This window comes from Trematomus bernacchii, unplaced genomic scaffold (assembly GCF_902827165.1).
Source record: "Trematomus bernacchii unplaced genomic scaffold, fTreBer1.1, whole genome shotgun sequence".
NCBI lineage: Eukaryota > Metazoa > Chordata > Actinopteri > Perciformes > Nototheniidae > Trematomus > Trematomus bernacchii.
The window spans coordinates 736641-764355 of NW_022987393.1; the positions used below are offsets into that span (position 1 = coordinate 736641).

Here is a 27715-nt window from a genome sequence, read left to right on the forward strand (position 1 = left end):
CCCTCTTGTGGGCAAATAGGAACACCTCGGAATACTTTAAGAAAATGGGAAATACAAATAAAATGACTAGAAATTTGACAAAAACACCCTAAAGTTGACATTATTTATTGAACTAGATAGAATATCCACATTTTAATTTAGTTTTTGTCAAACAAGAAGTATCCCCAATTTGCATCTATGATAAAAAATACACCTGAACTTTCAGGTAGGACCTCTCCTTAATGCTGGCTTGAAAAGTGCCTGTAAAAAGATTATTCAATTAATTCGGCATGTTGGTGAAGATCAGATGATGTGATCGAAACAGCTCTTGCTAAATGGATAGTGTGGTGAGACTGTTTTTAATATTAGGAATGAACTTCAAACCCAAAAATGCAACATGACGGGACACTTTTTATAGCCTTGTTATGTTAGCTAATCACTAGCACAATGTGTGCTAGCATGCTAAACACAACGAAGCTGCTTTTAGCTAACAGTTTACAATAGTTTACATCACTTTCCATGTCTGAATTGGCTCACATCTTACCTTAAATATTAAAGGAGGACCTCCTGTTTCTTGTTTTGTGCAAGTCACTAAAGAATAGTTGTTATAAAACTGTAGAAGCCAACGATATCTTAATTTCACCTATAAAAGTCATCTTATCAAGTACTCATTATGTAAATGTTTTCATTGCAGAGTTATATGTATTCCATTATTAATATATAATAAGGGTATTTAAGCATCACTTTAAGGTAGAAACTTGCAAAATTGGGGCTACTTCTGTCATGCTACTATACTGCTGTGTTATCGATTATAATAGCATGCATCAAAATGCATTTTGTATTAATAATCTGAATCTGCTAAATAACCACCGTCCAAAAACATATAGTAGCAAAAGTAAATTAAGAATTCTCTAGCTACTATCTTTCTACCCGCTTTATATTTATGTACAACAAATTATTGCAGGTTTTCATTCTGCGCGTTCACACTATCAACTCGGTGATGGTGGTGGTGCTGATGCAGGGCATGGGGGCGCGCCGCGGCACCGTGACAGGAGCGCGCTTTATCGCAAGTCAGGGCGCTGCGGCTGTCTCTGCGCATCTCCGAGCTCTGACCGCACACCGGACTCTCCGGATAACACGCACATCAGTCCGCTATTCCGCGTCACTGTCACCGCTGCAGAGGGAGGCCTGCACGCCCAAGCGAGAGCTCTTTTCCGGGATACAGCGCTGCGGTTGATCCGGTGACTATGGTGCAGCAGAGGAGACATATTGGGCTCGGTTGAAGGACGCGTTGCGCATTGGATAAACCGGAAACATCCTGAACTACCTTGTGGTGAGATGTCATCCTATTGTGCAAATAATGTTAATCTCTGTTTTGATGCATTCTGAAGTGCATTCAAGGCCTGCTGGTGGTCCCCCAACCTCACTTTCTGTGCAAAATCCACTAATCCTCTGTGTGTGTGTTTGTTTGTTTGTGCCCGCAGTATTGGCCAGGGAGGCGGTGTTAACAGTGCCAGCAGCCATGATGGATGCAGCGGAGTGCGGGGTGAGGGTGATGTGCCGCTTCAGGCCCCTCAACGAGTCCGAGATCAACCGAGGGGACAAATACATCCCCAAATTCAAAGAGGAGGACACAGTGGTCATTACGGCAAGTCTACAAATGCTGTGATGCTGATTTCGTGTGTGTGTGTGTGTGTGTGTGTGTGTGTGTGTGTGTGTGTGTGTGTGTGTGTGTGTGTGTGTGTGTGGAGCTAAAATACCAACACTGCAGTGATTTAGAGGAGAAAGTCACCTGGAGATCTGCAGGATGGGGGTGCCAAGTGCGCAATAAATCCTGCAGGAGATGTTATGGCAGTCTGAGAATTATATTAAATATTGCACCAAATGATAGTCAGTATACAATCCTCCCTCATAGGCCTATTCTGTATCAGCCTATTCTGTATCAGCAAAAATATGATGTGTTTATGTGTTTGTAGCTACATTCATGTATTCTAACTTCCGTTAAAGATGTCTATATGTGTCTATTTAATTATGTAAAGGTTGATTTAATAATACAGAACACTACAGCCAGTCAGTGTAAACAAAGCACATTTTTAAACGTGTACAACTTGGTTAAACATTCCCACTACAGCATGCTGGGCTTCTACCAACAATAATTCAATATTTGATCAGAACATTCATTAAATAACAATCTGTTTTAGCAAATGTGCTTTAGGCATTAACATTTTAGATTAGTTAAATAATATAAAACTGTCTAGAGGGAAAGCGATTACATGGTCAAACACAATGGAGATTTGATGTGTTTACATATGTTTAAAATCTAGTAAAATATTTAGAGAGTATAGTCAGAAAGATACAATGTCTGGTAAACACTTTTGAATGTGTTTTATAAGGGATTTTTTAAAGAGCCAATCAGAACAAATCTCTGCTGTGATGTATTTCCTGTCATACATATACCAAAGGAGATGAAAATACAAACTTTCGCACCCAAAAAAATGTGAAAACAACTATTATTTTATTTTTTCTATATGATATTTTGCATTGAAATTGACCAAGACAGACGTACTGTTATGTAATATTGGTTTAAGTAATAGTTTAGAGGAGGGGGTCAAAGGTTAGTTGTTGTTCTCTGAATCTCATGCTGTTAAAGTTCTTAGTGTTGCATCATTATTCAATAAGCCCTTTTATACTGTTTTAGTTCAATTTTCCATCCAAAAAAAGGATGCAGGATAACTAGATGTTGTACTTTCCCACCTTTCTTTGAACACAACGTTATCTGTATGTAAAACATGGCATCGAAATAGACATCCTACATTGGGATTAGCTCCTAAAATCTGTCAATATTATCTGTTAAATGTACTTTAAACCAAATATTCAGATGCCCGCCCTCCCCCCTCTGAGAATCAGCAGCCCAGCACGTCCTGCATTATTCATTCTAATGCATTATCCCCAGAAACCCTTCCTTCTGTGAGGACAAACTGCACCACGTCACCTCCATCAATCAAACTGCAGAGACATGATGGAGGCTGCTCACTGGAGTCAGGAGTTCCTCTGCTCCAGACTGGGTGTAGAGAGAGTGCTGCTGAGAGCTGCATTTCACTAAAACGAGGCTTTTACCCCTCTGAGACCCAGACTGTTGGACAAGGGCAGGAGGAATGATGGATAGTCAGACTGGAAGCATTGACAGCTCAGGACTAGCTGTTTTATAACACCATAGTGAGAGAAACAAGCATTTTGCAGTTGGATTTAATCGTTATTTTCCAATGTTGTCAGTGAAAATCAGCCATTTTGTATGTATTTGTAACACATACAGTTCCACAAGCTTGCCGTTTTGCAGTTTTATTAAGTAGAATTGTGATATTAAATCAGTAACCAGTCGATGCAAATGCCAAACATTAAATATTTGCATCTTTATAATTGCTATTCTTTGGTGATGCACACTTACTTGTTTTCTATGTCTTTACAGGGTAAACCGTACGTGTTTGACCGCGTTCTGCCTCCCAACACGGCGCAGGAACAAGTGTATGGCCAGTGTGCCAAGCAGATAGTTAAAGGTAGGATTTAACATTTTATTATAGAAACCTTCATGTTTTTTGCACATATATTTAATCTGTCATTAAAAAAAAAACATATTTATCATAACAGTAAAGAGACATGGCTTTTTATGACTTATTGTCACCTTTTTATTTATTTATTTTGAGTGTTATGTCTGCTTTCAAAGACTTAAAGTGTAGGTTGACTGAAAAATAAATATAAATTACATTTAAACCCAAACAGTTTTGAGTCCTTCACAGCCAGAAAAAGCTGTTTGGAAATCATTATACTATTAAGGATAAGAATGAACTTGAATTAGAATCAACCTTATCTGCTTCTAAACAGTAACTCATGCAAACCAAAAACATAGTTACAAATATCTTAATTGAATCAAAACCGTTGTCATTTTTGTTAGTTGTTACTCTTAATAAGCTGTTTTTATAATTATAGTATTTCTCTTAAATATTTACATTTAATTGTATACAGCAAAAGTGATATTGGCTGATATAAAGGTACAAATCTAAAGCCACTTTATTACTAATAGGAGGAAGATAAACACGTAAATAATGAAAGCATAGACGACCTAATATTGGCATGAAATAAATATGTAAAGTAAGCAGTCATAGCAGTAATATCAGCATTAATAGTAGTAGCTTAAGCTTTATTTATATACATGATTGTCATATTTTTGCAGCTGTTTTTCATGCCTGTGTTTTCGTGTTTTTGCAGATGTGCTGGGCGGGTACAACGGGACCATCTTCGCCTACGGACAGACGTCCTCCGGGAAGACACACACCATGGAGGTGAGGCAATACAATACACAAGATACACACAACACAAACAGAAACCTGCCATTAGTCTTCAGATAACCGAAAAAAAAATGTGTGACAGCAATTCCTTTTATTACAGTGAGGCTATGACCTTTCTTTTCTGATGTTTTCATCTCCAATCTGGGGATTAGAGCTCAGCAGGCATTGTATAACAGATTTATATCAAACATTAAATCCAGGCTCTTATCCTGATGTAAAATGGAGGAATCCGAAGCCTCAAAGCAGAACAGGAGCATTTAAATTAGGTATGAAATGAGTATGTAAAGTAAGCAGTCATAGGAGTGTTATGCAGCGTTTGTTCAAGCCTTTCAGCAAGGCAAACTTCACTCAAGTATTTCAATAGTTTTTAATTTGAGTGGCATTTTTTAATTTTTTTTATTTATTTGTTTGTTTGCTTGATTATTTATTTATGTATGAATGAATGTATATATTCATTTATCTGCTAATAGGTACACTGCAATTCAATGAACATCAGTATAAATAAGATAACAAAATAAATAAGATAAATAAATGCTGGTGTTAGCAAAAATGAAAATTGACATACCTTTATCCCCAGGCACGTAACAAACAAGGAGACAACATTTAAGCAATAGCTCACGACAGGCCGTGGTATATGGACATTATATCACAGTTAAGGGGCGTGGTTCGGCCCGACGTCGGTTAGTTAGTTAGTTAGTTTCGTAACGGACGTAATATAACAGTTGTAACGGTTGTAGCTTTTCTCAGAGGGATACATGACTTGTGAAAAGTAACTACAATTCTACCCGTGATCTACGCTCATTATATCACAGCTAAGAACCAATCAGATTGCTTGATTTGACTTGTCCGTTTTATAATCAAGCAATAGCTCACGACAGGCTACTGATTTTATAAAAGCAATAGCTCACTTCCGGTCGTGGTATATGGTCATTATATCACAGTTAAGGGGGTTAAGGGGGTTGTCGACCGAACCACGGCCCTTAACTGTGATATAATGACCATATACCACGACCTGAAGTGAGCTATTGCTTTTATAAAACGGTTACCAAGTGTGGCAATATGAAAGATAAATACACACTCTAATTTAAATAGTTTTTATTAGTAAATAATGATGTTCAAAATAAAATAGTCCCTCCGTTGCCTTCTGCACAAAACATACAGTAGTGCGAGGTGGTTGCTATGCAACAACACTAACAGCTAGCGAACATATTAGACAGAGAGCGTTGATCGATTATTTGGCTATTTATTTACATTAATGTGTATGTTGCCGTTTATTGCACCCACTGGAAAACTGTCCAGCATCAGTAGAATGGCTTACGTGGTTACTTGTATAGGTTGAGGTTGTTCTAGGCTGTTGCTTGGCGTGGCGAGAATATTGCTCCACTTTCTCCGGTCCCCGAGATTCGGCTTCCAGTAGCTCTGGAGAGAGCTTTCACACCTGTGGCCACTAACGGTCATCATTTCTCTGCTTTGTTTCAAGACCAGGATCAGAAAGCTTTTGAATGGTGGTACCTTTCCAGTTGGTCTACCTGCTCTTCACGTAGCTCTGCATGTCGTCGTTTAGGTGCTTTCTGGAGATAGGCACTCCTCAATCTACTCCTCCATAGTAAGACCCCCCCGGAGGTCGAAGTTAACCTTAAATGTTTCCATCTTAAGCTTTGTAAGTTTGTTTCGTAACGGACGACGCGGAGGGATACATGACTTTTGAAAAGTAACTACAATTCTACCCTTGCAACTACCACCTGAAATCACTACAGAATGATCAAGTGCAATATACGAATGGATGGCAACAGCTCAAAAACTCTGCGTCTATGATTGTTTGAAACCTTTTCTTTAACTCTGAATTACACACGCTCTGTACCAACTTCTTTCAGATGTCCTAACCTAAGAGCAAACAAGTAGTCATTTATTTGTAGCTTTACCTTTTAGATGTACTCACAACTGTTACTCCCATTTTGATTTGATTGAATTACTTGAACTTATTGCAATGTTTCTGAGGATAACCCTAAAACCAAATAGAACACTACTTTGTGAAGAATGTATTTTCTTTCTCAGCCAGTATAACCTAAAAAACACTATTAAAACACATCCACAAGTTGTATAGCCCCGACGAGTGTAATTTGTGGCAGTGAATCCCACTTATGTACTTAAGTTTAATATCATACTCTATGTTCTAAACTAGCCTCAAAGTCAAACTATGTATTACAGCAAAGTAAACAATATAGGCATTTTTATTTTGTTCAGGAACTGAAGTTGTACTGTATTTTCTCATGAGATCGATCCCTCGAAACATGTTTTTGTCGTGTGAACACTGAAGAATGCAGTGAAAAAGCACTGAATTTGAAGTGTAGTGTCAAGATAAAAGACATTATCAGCCTCTCCGTAATATTGTAAGGTTAATATCTCCTTCCTTTTCAAACTGTCCTTATTTTTCTTCAGTGTGCACACTTTTGTAACATCTTCGTTGAGTTTTTTTCTCTAATCTGTGGCAAGGAAATCCTCCGGCTGATTTCAAAATGTGACGTTTGGTGTCGAGAACACATGAGCTCTTTTGGTAAAGTTCATTCTGCCTCTCCTCCCTCCCTGTTTTTTGTGCAATGACATGACGGAGCCCAATCCGGGAGCCCATGTGTTATGAATCTGTTTGATCAGTTTCATGTTATTTGTGGTCAAGAGTTCAAAGCATTTGTTGTGTTTGAGATGGTATGTGCAGTCTATTTTTTTTCTCCTCCCGCCTGTGATTGTGTGTGTTGGTGTGTGAGTGTGATTTTTATTTTTAGTTTATTGCTCTTTGAATCTCATTTTCCTCTTTCATCGTCAGTATTTTATTTTTTCAACTTATATGATATACGCTCATTATATCACGGCTAAGAACCAATCAGATTGCTTGATTTGACTGATTTTATAATCATTAATATATAATTATAAGTGGAAAAATACAGAGTGCAAATGACTTCCTCTCGCAGACTAATCCACAAGGAACGCAGCTTAAATCCTTTTTTAAATCTCTGATCTCATCTGTAAGAAATGAGGAGAAACCCTTCTTCACTGTATTTAACTTGATTTTGAATTCCACCTTTTAACCCGGATGTTAAACGTTTTTAAAGCTGCAACATGACACAAAATGTCGAGAGTCAATCTGATGTGTTTTGGGAGCTTTTATATTAAACATACATTTGTGTTTTCAGGGCAAACTGCACGACCCCCAGCTGATGGGGATCATCCCTCGCATCGCCAACGACATTTTTGAGCACATCTACTCCATGGACGAGAACCTGGAGTTTCATATTAAGGTAAAGAAGTGTAAAAACTTGTTTGACACTCAGAAAACCAAAATCAAGATATGCAAAGCTGTAATAATGATTCCATACTTGGCTTTTGGGCCGTGATAGTTACACACATCAGCCTAATGTACTGGATTAAAGTAAAGGCTACTAAAATAGAAGTTATTCAAGTTATTCAAATTAAGGAGACATTTACAGTTTGGAGTTTTTTTCTGCAGGTTTCTTATTTTGAAATCTACATGGACAAGATCAGAGACCTGCTGGATGGTAAGTAAGACTTTCTATTTCATTTGTTTAAGATTTAAGATGAATTTAAATGATATTTTATAGTATTTTTTTCCAAGAATCCGCATGTGACTTTGGTGCTCCTTGTTCTGTTTGAAGTGTCCAAGACGAACCTCTCTGTGCATGAAGACAAAAACAAAGTGCCCTATGTCAAGGTTTGTGAACTGTACAGCTTCATCTTTGATTTCCTAAAAGCCAGTGAGTTCAGTCATATTATAAATCGTGCATTTCATTCATTTGAGACTGTGAAGTAGTAGTGGCTAATGTTAGCACTTTAACTGTAGTCTGGCTGCTGTTGAGCTAAAGTTATACGGTCTGACTTTAGGTATACAATTAATTATAATAAACTAAATATATGGTTTTGATACTTTGTGAATGTTCTTTCTACGTCAGGGTTGCACTGAGCGCTTTGTGTCCAGTCCAGAGGAGGTGATGGACGTCATCGACGAGGGCAAAAGCAACCGCCACGTGGCCGTGACTAGTAAGTGTCCTCATACGAGTATATTAATAATACCTAAATACATGTTCGTACTGGAAAATAGGTAAGTAATAGGAAGTTAGTTTAGTAAATATGGCAATACAACAATGTACATCTAGTATTAAAGTATTTTTCCTGTAGCATGACAAGTTATTATTGGTTAATTGTACTTATGTAAATACTGTAAGCTTAATACGAGTTTATTAATAATAACATCTTGCTCACAGTTTTTAAATTAAATGTATGTATTTTTAATGTTCTTTAAAATAAGTAAGTGATAGAAAGTTAGTTTAGTAAATATGGCAATACAACAATGTACATGTAGTATCGAAGTTAAAGTCTTTTTGGTGGATTTAACTTATGTATATACTGTAAGCTAGTTTATATATATATATATATATATATACATTTTTCTTTTACATTTATCATGAAACCTAATTGTGAAGAATTGAATCAATATTGTATTTATATGTCATCATTTATGTCTGACATGCCCAAGCTTTGTAAATATGCAGTTAAGGTTAGGCGGCTCCAACACATGTGTATGATAAATCTCCAAGTCATTTTTTAGACACAAAATAACCAAAACAAATGCAACTGATAAATGGAATAGTCTGTCAAATCAGTAGGAATGGACTGTACTTATATAGCGCTTTATCAAGTCTTTACGACCCCTCAAAGCGCTTCACATACTACATCATTCACACCTCATTCATTCAGAGCACAGTAGTTCAGGAAGTGGATGAGTAGACATTTCCTGCATGGGTTTTATGCTATAAAACTAATAAAAGGTAACAACACAGCAGAGAGGTGAGAAGAACTGCTCAGTGCTAAGTGTAAACATGTAAAATAGCTGTGAACCAACTTTACATTTCTGGGGTTTTTAATCTTTCTAGACATGAATGAGCACAGCTCCCGCAGCCACAGCATCTTCCTCATCAACATCAAGCAGGAGAACATGGAGACGGAGAAGAAGCTGTCGGGGAAGCTGTACCTGGTGGACCTGGCGGGCAGCGAGAAGGTAAGTCTAAGAGGAATCAGGAGGGTCAAGAGATATAAAGTAGATGGTCTGATGTCTAACTCTGTGTCCCTGCAGGTCAGTAAGACGGGAGCAGAGGGCGCCGTGTTGGACGAGGCCAAGAACATCAACAAGTCTCTGTCAGCGCTGGGAAACGTGATCTCAGCTCTCGCCGAGGCAACAGTAAGGCTTTTATAGAAACACATGATATGAGGCAACAATCAAGACAGGCTTTTTCTCTAAAAGTGGTTCCACATTGCCGAACTACAACATTCAAATGGTCTTACATGTATCTGTTAGGGGAGGAAAATAACATAACGTAATATTGTATAGTAATATAATAATATGAAAAGCCATTCTGCTACGGAGTATTTCTTTACTTTTGATACATTAAGTATATCTAGCTCATTATACTTTGGTACTTTTACTTAAGTAACATTTTGTCTTTTTTTAATCCCTCATAGTAAGGTTCATTTTTAGTTTATTTTCTATTTATTAGTTTAATATTTTTAAATTACAGTTATTCTATTTTCCCTTCATGATATAAGAAGGCATACAATAAATCATGTTTCTTTGTTTTTATTTTATTTTTACTTTAAATATAGTAGTTCAATAGTAAATCAATAAGTAACATTTTAGACTTTTTTGTAATGAAATCAAAATGTATTATAGCCCCAAATCACAAGAAATGCCTCAAAGGGCTGTACAAAGCAAACAAAAGCAAAGACACAATACAAACGTCATAGCATAACAATTATAAAAACATTATACATCAACATAAGTATTGCCATGTGATCAAAGCATGTGACTGAAGTGATGGTAATGTTGAACGGAAACTAGGTGATGGAAATTAGTTTTACAAGGTGCGAAGAGATGGGTTTTGAGTTTCCTTTTTTTGTTTAATAATCAGTATTTCTTCTACATTAAGAGAACAGTCCTCTCCACATATTTGAGGAATGTGAATTGAAAGCGTGGCGTTTCTTTTCCAGAAAACCCACGTGCCGTACAGGGACAGTAAGATGACCCGCATCCTGCAGGACTCTCTGGGGGGGAACTGCCGGACCACCATCATCATCTGCTGCTCGCCCTCCGTCTACAACGAGTGCGAGACCAAGTCCACGCTCATGTTCGGACAGAGGTAACAGTAACTGAACATTAAGATACTCGGGGGATCAGAATCTGAATTTACCCTGGGGGAAATAGGGTCTTGTGAATGTTGCCCCCTTTTTTTTTCTCACTTTATTACAACATTACAACAACAGCTGTGCACGTACATGACAACCCAAACAAAATAAACAATGCAATACAGCTTTAGATACAAATACAGAAATAATATAAAATATATATATTTTTAAAACAGTTACTCAATCAGTCAGTATTCCTTATTGCTGGTTTGAACGTTGCCCCTTTTAGAATTAAATCATTTAAAATATTTATACCTAAACATAAGAAGTTAAAGGAAAAACGCGTACTAACAAATATAATAAAATCCAATCAAAATATGTAAATACATTTAAAGTAAAATTGTGAAATAATAAGATATAATAAAAATAACCACATTTATATAAACAATAGATGTTAAAATAAACCTGTGTACAATATCTACATTAATATGTAAAAATGTCAATATTACACAAAAACTGTGACTCAGTTTTTGTCTGACGTCAGTGCTGAAAACAAACAAGCAGATGGCTTTTAGTTTCCCACTGTGCATTTTAGTTTATTTCTGTGTATTTATCCCTCTGATGGAACTCTCTACACCTTTTATTTTTATTGGCCGAGGCTCATTTGTTTTCTAAAACCAAGAATATTCTAAAATATTGCACTATTTCTAATCTTTATGTAATGTTTTCTTTTTTTTTCACACACTTCATTTATTTTATTAGAATGTACTAAACATGGTACTTTTAACTTCTGGAAACAAGATAAAGTCACATTCTGTATGACCAGTCTGAGCGTGTGCAAAGAGGAAAATGTGCCCTGAGTTCTGTACCACAGGCTGGTGGTTCAAACAGTTGATGTAATAAAGATTACTGCGCACCATCTGCTCTCTGTTCTTCAGTTTCAGTCCTAATTAAGATTTCCACAAAGCTAAGAAAGGTTGTATTCTACTGACAAATTCAACCCGTGGATTAATTAAAAGAGGACGAGGAATTAAGGACATTTACGAAATGTAAATTTGTGTCCACTTCTGTGAAAACGTATTGTTTTGTTCTCGTTTTCAAAGCAGATTTTTGACTGTATTCAATGACAACATCATTATGGTGACATCGAATAAAATATACCTGATTTTCTGAATTATATTTCATGGATATAAGGTCACCTAACTCCATGTTCTAATAGAGTGCCACAGTGACGCGTCCTAAAACCCGGAAGTAAACTCCTTCCGGTTCCTTCGACAAAAAAACAATGCAATTTCTCCATAGGATTTTGGAAAATAGCTTGAAATAAAGTCTGTGGTTGACACACATTGAAGAGACGGATCACGTTTTGTTCAGCCGGATAATATCCACATGTCTACCCTACTTTTATAATTTTCGAATCATAAACCTAATCGCCAGAAGCAAAATGCTAACGTTATGCTATAAACGAACTACAGCAGGGTCGCTGCTTCAACGTCACGCCAACTTAAGATCCATATTCAAACATACAGATTCTAAATGGTACAAGTTGAAGCGTTTGTTTGAACAGTTTGCAGGAGGCAGGTACTTGCTTTCAAGAACAGGGCAACCAAACTTAGAGGAGTGTTTACGTGTTCGGTGTAATGACGTACAACGGCCTCGGCAACTTCTGTAGTCCTATTCAGCCACTTGGTAACAACCATCAACACGTAAACTCTTCAAAAATCACCAGTGGGGTCACTGCTGATGGATTTAATGTTGTAGAACAAAACGTGATCTGTCTCTTAAATGTGTCTCAACCACAGACCTTATTTCGATTGGTAAAATGCTAACTCACTTCCGGGTTTTAGGACGCTGTGGCACTCTATACCAAACGATTCAGGCTATACAGTTAATAGGATGAAAACTGTTTGGGATAATATATGTTGCCTTCCATCAGATTGACCTCACACTTTTTATGTCGTTTTAGAGCCAAGACCATCAAGAACACGGTGTCTGTGAACCTGGAGCTAACGGCCGAGGAGTGGAAGAAGAAATACGAGCGGGAGAAGGAGAAGAACAAGAACCTGAAAACCATCATCCAGAGGCTGGAGGCCGAGCTAAACCGCTGGAGGAACGGTGAGCGAAAAGCTGCAGATACAAGAATAAAAACTAAATTCATTGTTTTAGAAAGTGTTGGTCCATTTTAGGGATGAATACAATTTGATAATGTAATTGTACTCCACTACAATTATTAAACAGCTTTAGCTACTTATAACAAAACTCTTTAAGTCACAAAAGAGTCAAATAATTCAAATATCTGAAATGCTACTTGAGGCAACAATATTATCTATAAATGTCTCATATCAATATAATTATATACACACATCAAGATCATTTTTTGCACAATAATTACTTTTTATATTTAAGTCTTTGAATGCAGGACTTTTACCTGTAATGTAGTATTTTTGACAAAATGTATTGGTACTTTTTTTGGTACAGCATCTGAATACTTACATAAACACACTCTGAAGGGAGTTTAGATATCTGTTATTCTGTTTCTCCTCCTCACTACCGTCCTCTCATGAGACTGCAGTCCTCCTCGCCCTTTTTCCATGGTAACCGCTCCCTTCCTCCCTCCCCCTTCTCTCCCCCTTCCTCCTTCTCTCTCTCTCTCTGTCTTTTAATTCCTTTGATTCCTTTGTTCCACTCCGCCTCCTTAGCAACAATTTAGCTTCCACAGCCTCCACCTAAATGTATTGAACACACACACAGAGGCCACACACACACATTATGCTGATGCAGAGTTTCTGCCATGACTCAGCGCTGGCTCCATGCCGAGTCGTTGAAACGCAGCAGCTCCTCACCCCCCCCTCTCCCCCTCCTTCTCTGCTCTCCATCTTCTCATTAGCTGATGACTTTCCTCACAATTAAAACGTCAATAGTAATTACAGCATCGATTCTCCATCCACTGAAGTCACACTGCTGCTAACGGCAACAACAACAACAACAACAACAACAACAACAACAACAACACATAAACACAACCAAAAGGATGATACACATGTGGCTGTGCTGCATGAAATACATACAATCAACTAGTAACTGTTTACTAACAAAATAACTCATCTTACGCACAGGAGGCAAAACACTTCATGTAGAGTTTGTAGACTGATGCATAAATGTGGAAGAAATGTGCATGAACACAGTTTATTTTGGACCTAGGCTGTATAAACTAAGTAACTACGTAACAGGTTATTTTTTTAAATAACAAATTCTAAATGTAATACCAATTGTTTTAACAGACAGATAGACACACACACACACACACACACACACACACACACACACACACACACACACACACACACACACACACACACACACACACACACACACACACACACACACACACACACACACACACACACACACACACACAGGGAGAGATTTGATTTACTCCCCCTCTCATCCCCCCAACCACACACCCCTTCAAAAATAAAAGCCCTATAGTTTTCCTATATCCTTACAGGAAGCGCTGGAAGAGGGATGTATTTTTCAAATAAAAGCCCTAGAATATCACTGTATCCAAACAAGAAGCTCAGGATAAGGATTTGTTTCTAAATAAAAAGACACACACACACACACATACACACACACACACACACACACACACACACACACACACACACACACACACACAAAAGCATGGTACTCTGATTTGTTTTAGAAGAAGAAAAAGAGCAAACTAAATGTTCAAAGTGACACCCCTCTAGGATTTGAACGGGTGTGGTTTGATTCACATCAACACAAAAAATATGTATCGAAGTATGGAGAAATTACATTTCCTTTTTATCAGAGTTTATCGTTGTCTTTTGACTTGTTACAACTACAACTACAGTACTACAACCACTAGTACTACTAATACAACTACTAATACTACAACTACTTATACACAAGCTACTACTCCAGCTACTACTACTGCTACTTCTACTACTACCACTACTACTACTACTACTACTACTACTAGTAAAGCTACTACTACTACTACTACTACTACTACTACTACTACTACTAGTAAAGCTACTACTACTGCTACTGTTACTACTACTACTACTACTACTACTACTACTACTACTACTACTACTACTACAGCTACTACTACTACTACTACTACTAGTAAAGCTACTACTACTGCTTCTATTACTACTACTACTACTACAGCTACTGCTACTACTACTACTACTACTACTAGTAAAGCTACTACTATTGCTACTATTACTACTACTACTACTACTACAGCTACTAATACTACTACTACTACTGCTACTATTACTACTACTACTACTATTACTACTACTACTACTACAGCTACTACTATTATTACTACTACTACTACTACTATTACTACTACTACTACAACTACTACAGCTACTACTACTACTACTACTACTACTACTACTACAGCTACTACTACTACTACTACAGCTACTACTACTACTACTACAGCTACTACTACAACTACTACAGCTACTACTACTACTACTACAGCTACTACTACTTTACAGTATACTAATATGTACATTTAATATGTAACTCCTTCAGCCTACTTTCAGCTACAGAAACCATTAAACTATTACATTATTCAGCCATTTCAGGACATTGACAACATGTTGTTTATACCTTTTGTAAACCTTTCCTTTTAAATATTAAGCTTCTTCACTATTTTTCCTACTCTTCCAGTTTAACATTTCACTTTCAAGTTTTCAACAAAGTCATTGCAATGCATTTGAGCTGTAACCATTTTGATTTTAATCATTTCATTTTTCTGCATTTCTCCGCTAAGTTCAGCAACACACTGACTTGGTTTCTGTAGCTAAAAGCAGCTACCATTCAGCTAATAACATATTCATTATATTTTAATCTAAATTCAGCAACACATGTACACACCTTACAGCATTCTCACGCATTTTCAGCTGGAAATGCATTTTCTAGTTATATTTTATTTTACACCATTTAGATAGCTTTGGAAGCCAGCAGCCCCTCAACATGTAGGTTCACTTTCCTGTTACATTATAAAAAGAAATTACAATGATATAATAAGAACACAAATATAAGGCAAGTTTATTTATATAGCACTTTTCAACACAAGGCAATTCAAAGTGCTTTACAAAAATGAACGACATTAAGAAAATGGCATTTAAAAACAGTCATTAAAAAGCAAAGATAATAAAATAAACATTAAAAGAAAAAATACATGGATAAAAGTTACAGTGCAGTTTGAGATATGAATAGCTCAATTAAAAGCAGCGGCAAAAGAGAAAAGTCTTCAGCCTGGATTTAAAACTAGTCAGAGTTGCAGCGGACCTGCAGGTTTCTGGGAGTTTGTTCCAGATCTTTGGAGCATAATAACTGAACGCTGCTTCTCCATGTTTAGTTCTGACTCTGGGGACAGAAAGCTGACCAGTCCCTGAAGACCTGAGAGATCTGGATGGTTCATCATTTAGCAGTAGATCAGAAATGTATTTTGGGCCTAAACCATTCAAAGCTTTATAAACCAGCAGCAGTATTTTGAAATCTATTCTTTGACACACAGGAAGCCAGTGTAAAGACTTCAGAACAGGAGTGATGTGATCCCCTTTCTTAGTGTTAGTGAGGACTCGAGCAGCAGCGTTCTGAATCAGCTGCAGCTTCCTAATAGATGTTTTAGTGAGACCTGTGAAGACACCATTACAGTAGTCCAGTCTGCTGAAGATAAAAGCATGGACAAGTTTAGAGATGTGGAGTCATTTGAATCTCTGTTGCAGGCGAGAACGTTCCTGAGGAGGAGCAGCTGAGCGCTAAAGAGCAGAAGAGCGTGGAGCCGTGCGACAACACCCCCGTCATCGACAACCTGCTCCCCCCCGGAGGAGAGGTCTCCGTCTGCGGGGACGAGAGGAGCAAGTTCGAGGAGGACATCAGCAACCTCTACAAACAGCTGGACGACAAGGTGACAAGAGACAGATGTTCTACCTCACTTCTCACATTGTTTATTTGCTCTATTTTGAAGTTATTGAAGCCCTCAGAGGGTTTGACTGCAAAATCAATATTTAGTGGTCATTTTTCTAAATGGATTGTAGAATTTAAAGTGAATCTTCTCCTTTTTTTTAACTAAATCTAAAAACTTTATTGGCATTACACTGCAAAAATTATGACCTGGTTTATGCTGGTTTTAAGGGGTGGGGGAAATAATCGATACAGCATAGTATTGCGATACGTTGCGTGGCGATGTTGTATCGATACAAGGATGCCAAGTATCTATATTTTACCTTTTTTTTTAATATAAACTACCATATCCCTCCGAAAGATGGTCGTATATAAAACAGAAAGTTACGTTAAGACATGTATACAATTGCAATGAAAGTAACAAAAACAATGCCATCTCCTTTTCAGGTTCAAATAACACACATTGGGTTATTTACATAAACTATTCATATTGCAAATACATTTTTTAACCAGGAAGGGAAGACGGACATGGATATGACCCATGTGATTTGCAATATCGCAATATATCGTATCGCAATACTTAGCATATCGTAGAATTGCAATACTATCGTATCGTGGCTTAAGTATCGCGATAGTATCGTATCGTGGGGAGCCTGGTGATTCCCACCCCTACTGGTTTTGCATCAATGTCACTTAACTACTGTATAAAGTCTTCAGTATCAATCCAAAAGAAAATCATAAATATGAGCTTTTTGTGTTTTGACAAGATCATACAGCGATTGTAAATGATGCTGCGAATATACAGTCATTCTAAAAACATTAGACTTATTGGAATACTTACAAGATTATAATAATACAGGCGTAGTGTTGGGATTTTTCATTGGTCTGCAAGTACTGACTTAATTTACTCTCAATATTTCTATAGGATGATGAGATCAACCAACACAGTCAGCTGGGGGAGACGCTGAAGGAGCAGATGATTGACCAGGAAGAGGTTTGTCCCCTTTTGATTTAAATACAAAACGGTTGTCTCTCTGTATCTATTTATGTGTGAGTCTATGTGGATATAAACGTGGCCGTTTCTCTCCCCAGCTGCTGGCGTCCACGCGGCGCGACTACGAGAAGATCCAGGAGGAGCTGTGCCGGCTGCAGGCGGAGAACGAGCTGGCCAAGGAGGAGGTGAAGGAGGTGCTGCAGGCCCTGGAGGAGCTGGCCGTCAACTACGACCAGAAGAGCCAGGAGGTGGAGGAGCGCGACCACAACAACATGCAGCTGATCGACGACTTGCAGCACAAGACGGTGAGGAGACGCACAGGGACATTTTACTGAACACTTAATCCTGAATGGCTGTAAAAAGGCAATGTGTAATTTATGGTTGCTTATGGTTATGGTTATGGTTTACACACCCTGCAGTCAACACGTATCAATTCACATGAATCCCAGTATGGTTGTATACAAATATTTTAAAATAAATACAATTTTATGCGATATACCCTTAACTTGTTAGGCCTTAACCTATCACTGTGTATATCACCATTCAAACATGTTTAACAGTTTCAGTAACCCCAAACACAACTCAGTAAACACTAGTGTTGAGTTTATTTGATCATTTACAGTAAAAATATAACTGCATTTAATTATTATAGTGTTGAACGTTCAAAACAAAGCAAGTTACGCTATAAGTTGTAAAATGCTTAATAAGCACTTCTCAGTCACGATGCAGTCGCAAGGCATTGTGGGACAGCATTTTCTCCTTTCCTTTAGTAAAGGAAGGTCCAGTGTTTCCTAAGCAAAAGCAGATTATAAAGAAAATGTCAAAGCTCCTTTCCTATCATCGATAGAATTCAAACAGCTCTTATCATGGCTGCCACTGAGGTACTTCCAGGTCATTTCACATCTTAAGAACTTTCCCAAGTGTTGGGGAAATATTTCCTAGGCCCACACCTTTGACCCAGTTTGCCTGCAAAAACGGGAGTGTTTTGTCTCCCTGTTCCTGCCTGTTGGCGTCAGCTGATAGAGGTTCTAGAGTGCTTTATCTTGTTATGCACAATGTAGATTATTCTCTCAGAACCAGCTAAATACATGGGTCTGAGTCCTGTCTCCATTGCTTCAGAAGTTTCCATCACACTAAGCTTAACTGACAATGTGTGTGTGTGCAGGTGCTGCTGTCGGCCGTGCAGAGGGAGCTGGGTCAGCTGCAGGAGCTGAACGGGCTGCAGAGGAAGAGAGCCGCCGAGGTGCTCAACCTGCTGCTTAGAGACCTGAGCGACATCGGAGCCATCATCGGGACCAGCGACGCCAAGGTGGGGTCACACACACACACACACACACACACACACACACAAATGATTTCTTCTTTTTAAACCTTGTTAAATCGGACTACCCTTCCGTTACCGGCCTCATTAACACAGACATTAATGCACATCATGTGAACATGTTGGCTTTTTAAAAATACTTAATATATATATTTATTTAATTGTTATCTTTTTTGACATATTTTATGTTCATATTCCTGATGTTGTTTATGTTTGAACCAAATGCCATGTATGTGTAAACGTATTCTGATTCTTCTATGACAGGGGTGTCAAACTCAATTTCATCGCGGGCTACATTAGCATTATGGTTGCAACTTTAAGACTATATAAAAATATACATATATAAATATGTAATATATATAAAATATTGTATTATATTACATTATTTCCTCTGCATTGGATTATTATCGGTTTTGGGTCCTAACTTCATAAATAACTACGTGTGAAAGCAGAAGTCTAGGGCAAATAATTGCAAGTCTCTTCAGTGCGCATGTCACAAAACGAGATGCATTTTGGGACATGTAGTTTCTGGGCAACGTGCTTCCGTAAAGCGGCATGTTACCGTATGTGGCCTTGAGTTTGACACCCCTGTTCTATGAAGTTTGTCTAATTTTTTAGGTACATTTGTTAATTGTACGTGTGTCGGTTACGAATCTGAAACTATCCAGCCCAGTTGAAGGTTTATTTATCCATCCCATCATGTCTCACCCGCCCCCCCACCCCTCCTCGCCCCCCAGCTGTCGGAGGCGAAGGGGAACGGCTCGGCGGTGGAGGAAGAGTTCACGGTGGCCCGCCTCTTCATCAGCAAGATGAAGTCGGAGGTGAAGTCTCTGGTGAACCGCAGCAAGCAGCTGGAGAGCGCACAGGCCGACGCCCACCGCAAGATCCAGGCCAACGAGAAGGAGCTGGCTTCCTGTCAGCTGCTCATCTCCCAGGTAACAAGCACCTAGGTAACAGTGGTTGTCTCATGGGTGGTGTTGCGCAGACAGCTGATCCGTGGTTCAGTGATTTCTGGAAGGCTTGAATTTCTACTGACAAAGTTTAAGTGAAATAACATTCTATATATTGCCTTTCTATTAACCACTTAAATAACCCTGTCAAACAACCTGTTTTGAATGCACTTTTACATCATAAGTAAAGATAGTTTTTCTTTTTCCCAAACTTCTTTTTACTTTTGGATTTGATAAACGTCTAGATCTTGAGTTAAAAAAAAAATACACTTCTTTCATAAGTCATTTTTAGAGTCATACATCTTATATGTAAGAAGTCCCAAAATTACAGTAAAATTCATATTTACAAATGTTTTGTGATTCCACACTTAAATCACTTTTTAACTATTTTAATTGTATTCATATGTAATTGTATTATTCTTGTTTTTCTTTTTGCACAGTGTCTTAATTAAATGCAAATAAACTTGCCTTGTCGGTCAAACTTTGACAAGAGGCCATTTTAGTTTGTAGTACACTTTTATTTAAAACTAAAGATGCATGGTGTATATGCATTTTACTAAAATTATTTTTACTCACTATCTTTAGTACTTGAACAAGGTGCTGTTATTTTATAAATGGGTGCTCTCCTCTATCACTTTTCTCCATTTCTGTTATAGTTCCTGAAAGTCACTGTGGATAAATACTGACCCTTTCTCGTGCTCTGTCTCTGCTCCCATGTGTGTGTTCCCCTCTGTGTGAGCAGCACCAAGCCAAGATCAAGTCTCTGACGGACTACATGCAGAACATGGAGCAGAAGAAGAGGCACCTGGAGGAGAGTCAGGACGCTCTGAGCGAGGAGCTGGCCAAGCTGCAGACCCAGGGTCAGCTCACATGCACTTTATCAACCAGCACACCCTCCTATTCATGCAGTTTAAATAACCCAGTTAATGACCTGCAGATTGATATATGTATAGGGTTAAGGTGATGAGTCTTACCTTGAATGCTTGGAATGTCGCTGTACTCTGTGTAGTGACAATAAAGGAATCTAATCTAATATGTACACATCACATGTTGACTAATATTGAATTGTTGGCCCTCAGAGAAAAGACACTCGGGGGAGGAGAAGGAGAAGGAGGACATCGGCAGGCCTGATGGAGACGAGGACATCAAGGTGACCTGGAAGCACATCTGGAAACTAAAAGCAGTCAGATGTTGTTCTACTGGATGAATGTTTCATGTGTCTCTGCAGAAAACGCTGGAGGAGCAGCTGGAGCACCACAGGGAGGCTCATCAGAAGCAGCTGGGCCGCCTGAGGGACGACATTGACGACAAGCAGAGGATGATGGACGAGCTCACAGAGTACGGAGACATCACACATCCTCATTTATGTCCTTTTATTTTGGACACTGACCCCTTGGTTTTATCTGTCCCGCATGTACGTAGATGCAAGATTCAAATTCAAAGGTTTTATTGTAGAACAGAATGTGAAATTAGATATTGTACATTCAGACGAAATTAAATACGGTTTATTGCGGTGATAACTATTTAGATAAATAATGAAGAAGTCTATTTAAAAAACTGTGAAATCCACTGAGGACCTCCGGCTAAAACTACCATCTTGATTTGTATTTTTACATTATAATAGCACCAGATGCAGTAGAGGGACTTATTGCAGAAGTCTGTCTGTATTTAGTGACAAGTCCAATTCTTAAAATGGCATTATATTTTTTTAGATAAGTTCCCCATGCTTTTCTCCGCTTCATTTCCTGTTATCGTTATGCTTTTAAATGTCTGAAGATAATAATACTCCAGGATAAAGTTAGGATTTATTTCCACTTCTCTTCCCCTCTCAGTCTGAACCAGGGTCTGCTATTGGAGCAGGGGAGGCTGATGTCAGACTTTGACAAAGTGAAGGCCGAAGAGCAGGAGAAGGATGAGAAGCTGCAGAAACTCATGTAGGCTTCTCACTGCACTTTAAACGACTGATATCAAACTTTATGATTCTTCAAATCTTAATGTAAATGTCTCTGTTTTCTGCAGTGTGATAAATGAGGAGAGGGAGCAGGCCAGAGAGGACCTGAGGGGCCTGGAGGAGACGGTGGTGAGGCATTTATTTAATTTAATTTTACACTACGATTTGCATTATTATTAGTCAAATTATTGAACTTTTTTTTTTATAATAATAATTATAACAAAGAGATGTAAAACCAAACAACAACAAAAACGTTCAAGGTACACATTTTTTAAATAAATACATTCTCAAATAGTCTCTGTCATGTTCAACAGGGGCAAGAAGAAGCTTAAAAAAACGTTTCTGGTCCTACCCCATCTAGCGTACATTTTTCTTGAAAATAAAAGATTAGGTCAGCGTCATGTTTGTCATGTTGTAAACAAAAAAGAAATAACTTTTACAATGACAAGAAATAACAAGTTTATTATAGTGCAGCCCACAGGCCAATGGTGAACCTTTGATATACAGAAACAGTAATGTAATTCAAAAATATATTATATATATTATGTCATAGTCCCAAAAAGTTACAATGACCCAGTAAATAAAGTCACAAAAAGTCATATCGCATAAAAAAAAAGGGTTTTGACTACTTCCTAATAAAGCAGTTTTGTATCTCTCTCAACTATTTGTTCTGCAACACTTGGAGTATATTCAAAGTCTTAAAAACACCTTTTAAACACCAGCTAAAGACACATCTTTTTAGATTAGCTTTTTATTAGCAACCCCCCCACTTTAAATGTTCTTTTAGTCTTTATTATTTACCTACCTTTTATATTGTTTTATTTATTTTATAGGACTTATTTTATTAATCTAACATGCTTCAATAGCAATATTTCTTTTTACATTGGTCTTTTTGATTTCTTAATCGTTTAACCTTTATGGGATTTGTATTACTATTATCTTGTTATTTGTATTTCTGTTGTGCCTATATGTTCACTTGGGTTTTATATTTGATATTGTTGCATCGATTCAGTTATCTGTCAGAGAGAAACCATTATTTATTTTATTCTTATTATCATACATTTGACCTCCTTGTGTCTGTTAACCTGATAACATGTTATATTTTGCTGCATAAAGTTCTTAACAAATAATCTGAGGGGAATTTCTTGTTGTTTATTTTTAACTTGTGATGTGTCATTTTGTAAAGCACTTTGAGCAGCATGTGTTGTATGAAAAGTGCTATATAAATAAAGCTTTATTATAAAAGTTGAATTCACCACTCTGTATTGATGTGTCTTTCTGCTCTCTCAGGCCAAAGAGCTGCAGTCTCTCCACAACCTGCGAAAACTCTTCGTTCAGGACCTCACCACGCGGGTTAAGAAGGTACGTCCCCTTCCTCAGGTTCAGTGTCTTTTCTCTGACACTTTTACATCTAACCTGAGTGCTGTTTTTATTTCTCAGAGCGCAGAGTTGGACTGTGAGGAGGGGCTTGGAAATGTGGCCCAGAAACAGAAGATCTCCTTCCTGGAGAACAACCTGGAGCAGCTCACCAAGGTCCACAAGCAGGTACAGATACAACGAAATGAAATGCAGTAAGCATCTAAACGCAAGTGCATATACGAATATTCTAAACATTTATAAAGAAGTGCAGTATTTGATGTTACAATATAGATGCTATAGAGGCTAAAAACAACAATATTTCCCTCTGAAATGTAGAAAAGTATATACAAATTCACAACAGAAAGGACATACTATATTACTGGAGTATCTAAATAATATACAATATAACAGAAATATAGAATAAATTGAGTACTCCAGTACAACCGGGGGTACGGGGACCCCTAGGGGTACTTGAGGGGAACGCAGGGGGTACGCAGGTGCCTGGCGTTTTAAAAATAGTCATTGCCAAATAAATAAATAACTTTTGTCTTACATGAATACAGAAAATAACAATCTTTCTTTTCAAATATGACGGATAAAAGTGACTGTTCAGAGGGGAGGGGTCTTCTCCTAAAAAAAGACATTATTGGCTTCCTAAATAAGTAGTGAGACTTAACATATATTTGTTTTACCTGACAACAAGTGTACATTTCAAGTTTAAATGCATTTGTATTGAATTTGAGTTATACAAGTGATTTTCATTTAGGAGCAGTTGGGTTAAACACGATAACAAAGGGTTTAATACATTGAAAAAATGTAGGGGAATTATCACAGATGAGTGAGGGGGTAGTTATAGAATGGCGACCAGCTCAAGGGGTACACGAGACAAAAAAGGTTGGGAACCACTGCTCTAGAGTAAACATTCTCACTAAGCTACAGCAGTACTACAAAATGGAAAAACTGAATCACCTTAGAATTATGCTGCAGTTCTTGATGATGTTCTTCCCCTCAGCTGGTCCGAGACAACGCAGACCTGCGCTGCGAGCTGCCCAAACTGGAGAAGCGTCTGCGGGCCACGGCGGAGCGCGTCAAAGCTCTGGAGAACGCCCTGAAGGACGCCAAGGAGAGCTCCATGAGGGACCGCAAGCGCTACCAGCAGGAGGTGGACCGCATCAAGGAGGCGGTGCGCGCCAAGAACATGGCGAGGAGGGGCTTCTCCGCCCAGATCGGTGAGCGGTGACACACCCACCACTTTGATAGAGGAGAATATCTGATATATATGTTACTGAATGTCTTTCTCTGTCCCTCAGCTAAGCCCATCAGACCAGGCCACCACCCTCTGTCCTCCCCCATCAGCAGCTCCATCAGAGTGGGAGGGAACTACAACCACTAAAGCCAACTGCAACCCAACACTGTGAGTACTCATTCTGGAACTCGCAGGAAACTTTTTGTTGACTGTTTTTAAATGTAATTTAATGTGTTAAAGGTGTCCTCTCATGCAAAATGCACTTGTTGATGTCTTTTATACATTCAATAAGATTGCTTTGAAATATGCTATGGATATAATCTTGTCTTGCCTTACTCTTTCTTAAAAACATTTAAACGTATGTTCCTGTTGAAATAATTAATAATAATGGCTACATGTTGAAGTAAATAATACAATTCTAATCTATTTGATTGTCTCCTCCAGTTGGACATGGAAATACAAATATCAATCAGGCTTAAATCAAAGTGATGTTCTCTGTTTTACATCTGTTTTTAATTGGATATCAGGATTGTTTCTCAATGTTATTTTTGTTCAAATTCTCTGTAGAGTTAACATGTTCTATTTCATACTTACTGACCGCCAGAGGCGGTGCTTTAGCACTGGATATCTTCTGTCTCGCGCATGCGCAGGTCGAATATTTATATCAACAAAGTCACACGTGACTTTGTTGATATAAATATTCGACCTGCGCATGCGCGAGACAGAATATCCACAGATATCCAGTGCTAAAGCACCGCCTCTGGCGGTCATCCAGTATTCATAGAACCGTAGTTACATACGTAACTATCGTTTTTTACGTATACATTTGGTATACAAATACATTTCTCTTTGGTTATGGATATAAAAAAGACAGGTATACAAAAAAAATGTACTTATAATTATTGTGCTTCCTGCAGACAGACCCCTAATGACTGAAGCATGCCCACCACCTCAACTGGAAACAAGCCCCGCCCCTCCTGCTGGAGCACCAATGGGAGGCCATCACCACATCCTTCCTGTATATACTGATATTTGACGTCAAGCTGTTTGATCTGCTGAATGTAGGTACCAGAGGAACAGTCCTGCTTTATCTTTGAGGATCAATCAAAAACAATTGTCTCCTCACTAAAGATTTGTATTATAATTGTGCATTTTGTTGCTTAATCACAACTATTTAAACGAGGCCCTTTGTGGAGGATTGAGAAGTGTAGCAGGTTGCAATATTTTCCTTTTGATCGTGAGATTGTACAGCTTTCCAAAGCTTAAAGAGCCAGGCGGAACAGGAAAATATTTAGGGTTTTAAATGAATCTTTAGCCAGCATTTATTCATTTAGAGGAATAGTTTGACATTTTGGAAGTGTGTTCAATCAATATTAGGCTATATCACTCTTTTCATTATACTGTAGCAAATACAAATATCTCCCAAAAGGTCAAACTGTTCCTTTAAGAATAACATGTCTTTGTTGAGCAGTCGATGCCATTGAAGGTGACAGCTAAAGCTATATAAAGAACTTGATTACAGCCACTTTGTACAGGCAAAAACACACAAACCGCTCGTTAAAGTGTGTGTTAAAATATTCCCCCCCTCTAAAAGTTGTATTTATACACTAACACTTACTAGCTATACTAATACCTTGTGTTTTGGGGCATATTTGACATTTCCAAAGTTACTTTTACTACTTCTGTCCCCTGCTGAGATATTTAATGAAGTAAGAAAGTTATAGTGATTCTGTCAGGGACACTTTATTAAAAATCTTTTTTTTTTTTTGGACAAAGCGTCTTGTAAGCTCCTGATCAGACAATCAGAGATCTTAGTACGCAGAGTTAATGACAGATTGATGAATATCCCTTAAAAAAGGCCAATAGGAAGTAGAAATTTGAAACTAATTTAATCCCAACACCCGCACTCTGTAACGTTACGTGACACCGTTTCTTTACGTGACCTCGTTATGTAACGCCATTTTGTTGGGTAACGTTTTAAATATTTTCACATGTATCTCGGCTTATTTGTTGTTTAAAGTGAGCTGGAGAATAACTGAATGTAACTGCATGGATTAGAGCTTGTGTTAGGCATGCTCAGGGAGGACAAACTGGACATTTGTATGCAGCGTGCATTGAACTTATCACGATGACATTTTGTTTGTTTGACTGTGCCATCTTATCTACTGATGCAATTAAAGCTAATAAAAATATATCTATTTCACTTTTACCATTGTTTTTTTCGTCCAAATAAAATGACAGACTTTTAAATAACCTTGTCATGATATAATCTTTATTCCCATATATTTCCTCTGTAACATTGCACGTTATCATCAGTTTAGACAGAACAGACAGATGGGGTATTTTGGTCAGATCACAATAAAATGAATAGAAAGAATCAATAAATAATAGAAAAATCTTCTCCACACAATCACATATAAAGTTCTACATATTGAGTACAACAATGTAACAGGACAGTTAAACCATTGTTTCTGTACAAATAGATTTTCACATATTTCACATACTTTATGAGATTACTGCACCAACATACAGAAAGCACGAGGTTACAGACGTAACCACGGTTCTCTGAGTCTTTAAAGGTTCCCAACAGTGACCATGATTATTAATGTTATAAAGCCAACAAACTGCACATTTTTTACCGCGGAGAAAAATGAAATCAGTTGACTTTAACAAACACTCTGGTAAACAACAAAGTGAGGGCTGGGTTTTTCTCGAATAGCACCTTTTGACTGATAATGCAGACAAACGTTAACTATTCCTTTAATTGTTTTAACTTCTTTCTGCACATTTACAGCCAATGTAACAAGTGTTTTGAGATCGTATCTTCATAGTTTATTGCACTTAAGGTGGGAGTAAGTCCTACATGTGCAAGTCATGGGCAAGTCTCAAGTCTTGACCTACAAGTATCAAGCAAGTCCCAAGTCACTGTGGTGAGAGTCAAGCAAGTCAAGTCAAGTCATTGCTCAGGTCAAGTCAAGTCATACGAAATTCTGATGAATAAGCCCAGTTTCCGCATTTAAATCAGTTGAAAGACAGTGGTTATGAAAATGGATTAAACCCACACTATGATCTTCATTACATACACAGTTAAAGGTGGGGTAGGTAAGTTTGAGAAACCGGCTCGAGATACACTTTTTGTTATATTCCATGGAATGCTCTTAACATCCCGATAGCAATGAATATCTTAAGTGCTTTGACAAAAAATCCATACAAATATTTCATCTGTGGAAGCCGTAGTACTGTAAAAAGCACGACCAATCATTTTAGCCGGCCCGGCTAAAATAACTGGATGGCCTACCTGCCTGTCAGCCTTCCATCTGTGCACAAACTTATCTCGTGCCCTCATTGGTCATGTGCGCGTTCGTGTGTGTTGGAGGAGGGGCTCTATAAGGAAGTGGCAGATTTTCTCCGGTTGTGTATTT

The 27715-nt window shown here is 38.0% G+C and overlaps 1 protein-coding gene across 2 annotated transcripts; it reads left to right on the forward strand.

Moving 5' to 3' along the window:
• Positions 1-1066: 1066 nt before the first annotated feature.
• LOC117486348 (kinesin heavy chain-like) lies at positions 1067-26543 on the forward strand. Of its 2 annotated transcripts, none has more exons than XM_034134786.1 (27): positions 1067-1312; positions 1464-1627; positions 3446-3533; positions 4243-4316; positions 7511-7615; positions 7825-7873; positions 7991-8046; positions 8285-8372; positions 9266-9390; positions 9466-9570; positions 10377-10525; positions 12478-12626; positions 16295-16476; positions 17398-17466; positions 17565-17771; positions 18632-18775; positions 19525-19722; positions 20480-20597; positions 20817-20887; positions 20966-21075; positions 21570-21671; positions 21757-21817; positions 22979-23050; positions 23129-23233; positions 24060-24276; positions 24358-24461; positions 25211-26543. In XM_034134786.1, exons 2-26 carry the CDS (start codon positions 1502-1504, stop codon positions 24438-24440), a joined length of 2853 nt encoding a protein of 950 aa, XP_033990677.1. In that variant the 5' UTR covers positions 1067-1312; positions 1464-1501; the 3' UTR covers positions 24441-24461; positions 25211-26543. The 2 variants fall into 2 exon arrangements, with proteins under 2 accessions (XP_033990677.1, XP_033990678.1); XM_034134787.1 differs by having other exon boundaries at positions 25215-26543.
• Positions 26544-27715: the final 1172 nt, after the last annotated feature.

Coding starts and splice junctions, on each gene's coding strand:
- LOC117486348 (XM_034134786.1), top strand. CDS start 1,502: ATGATGGATGCAGCGGAGTGCGGGGTGAGGGTGATGTGCCGCTTCAGG. Junction 9,391..9,465: donor ACCTGGCGGGCAGCGAGAAG/GTAAGTCTAAGA, acceptor GTGTCCCTGCAG/GTCAGTAAGACGGGAGCAGA. Junction 21,672..21,756: donor GAGAAGCTGCAGAAACTCAT/GTAGGCTTCTCA, acceptor TGTTTTCTGCAG/TGTGATAAATGAGGAGAGGG.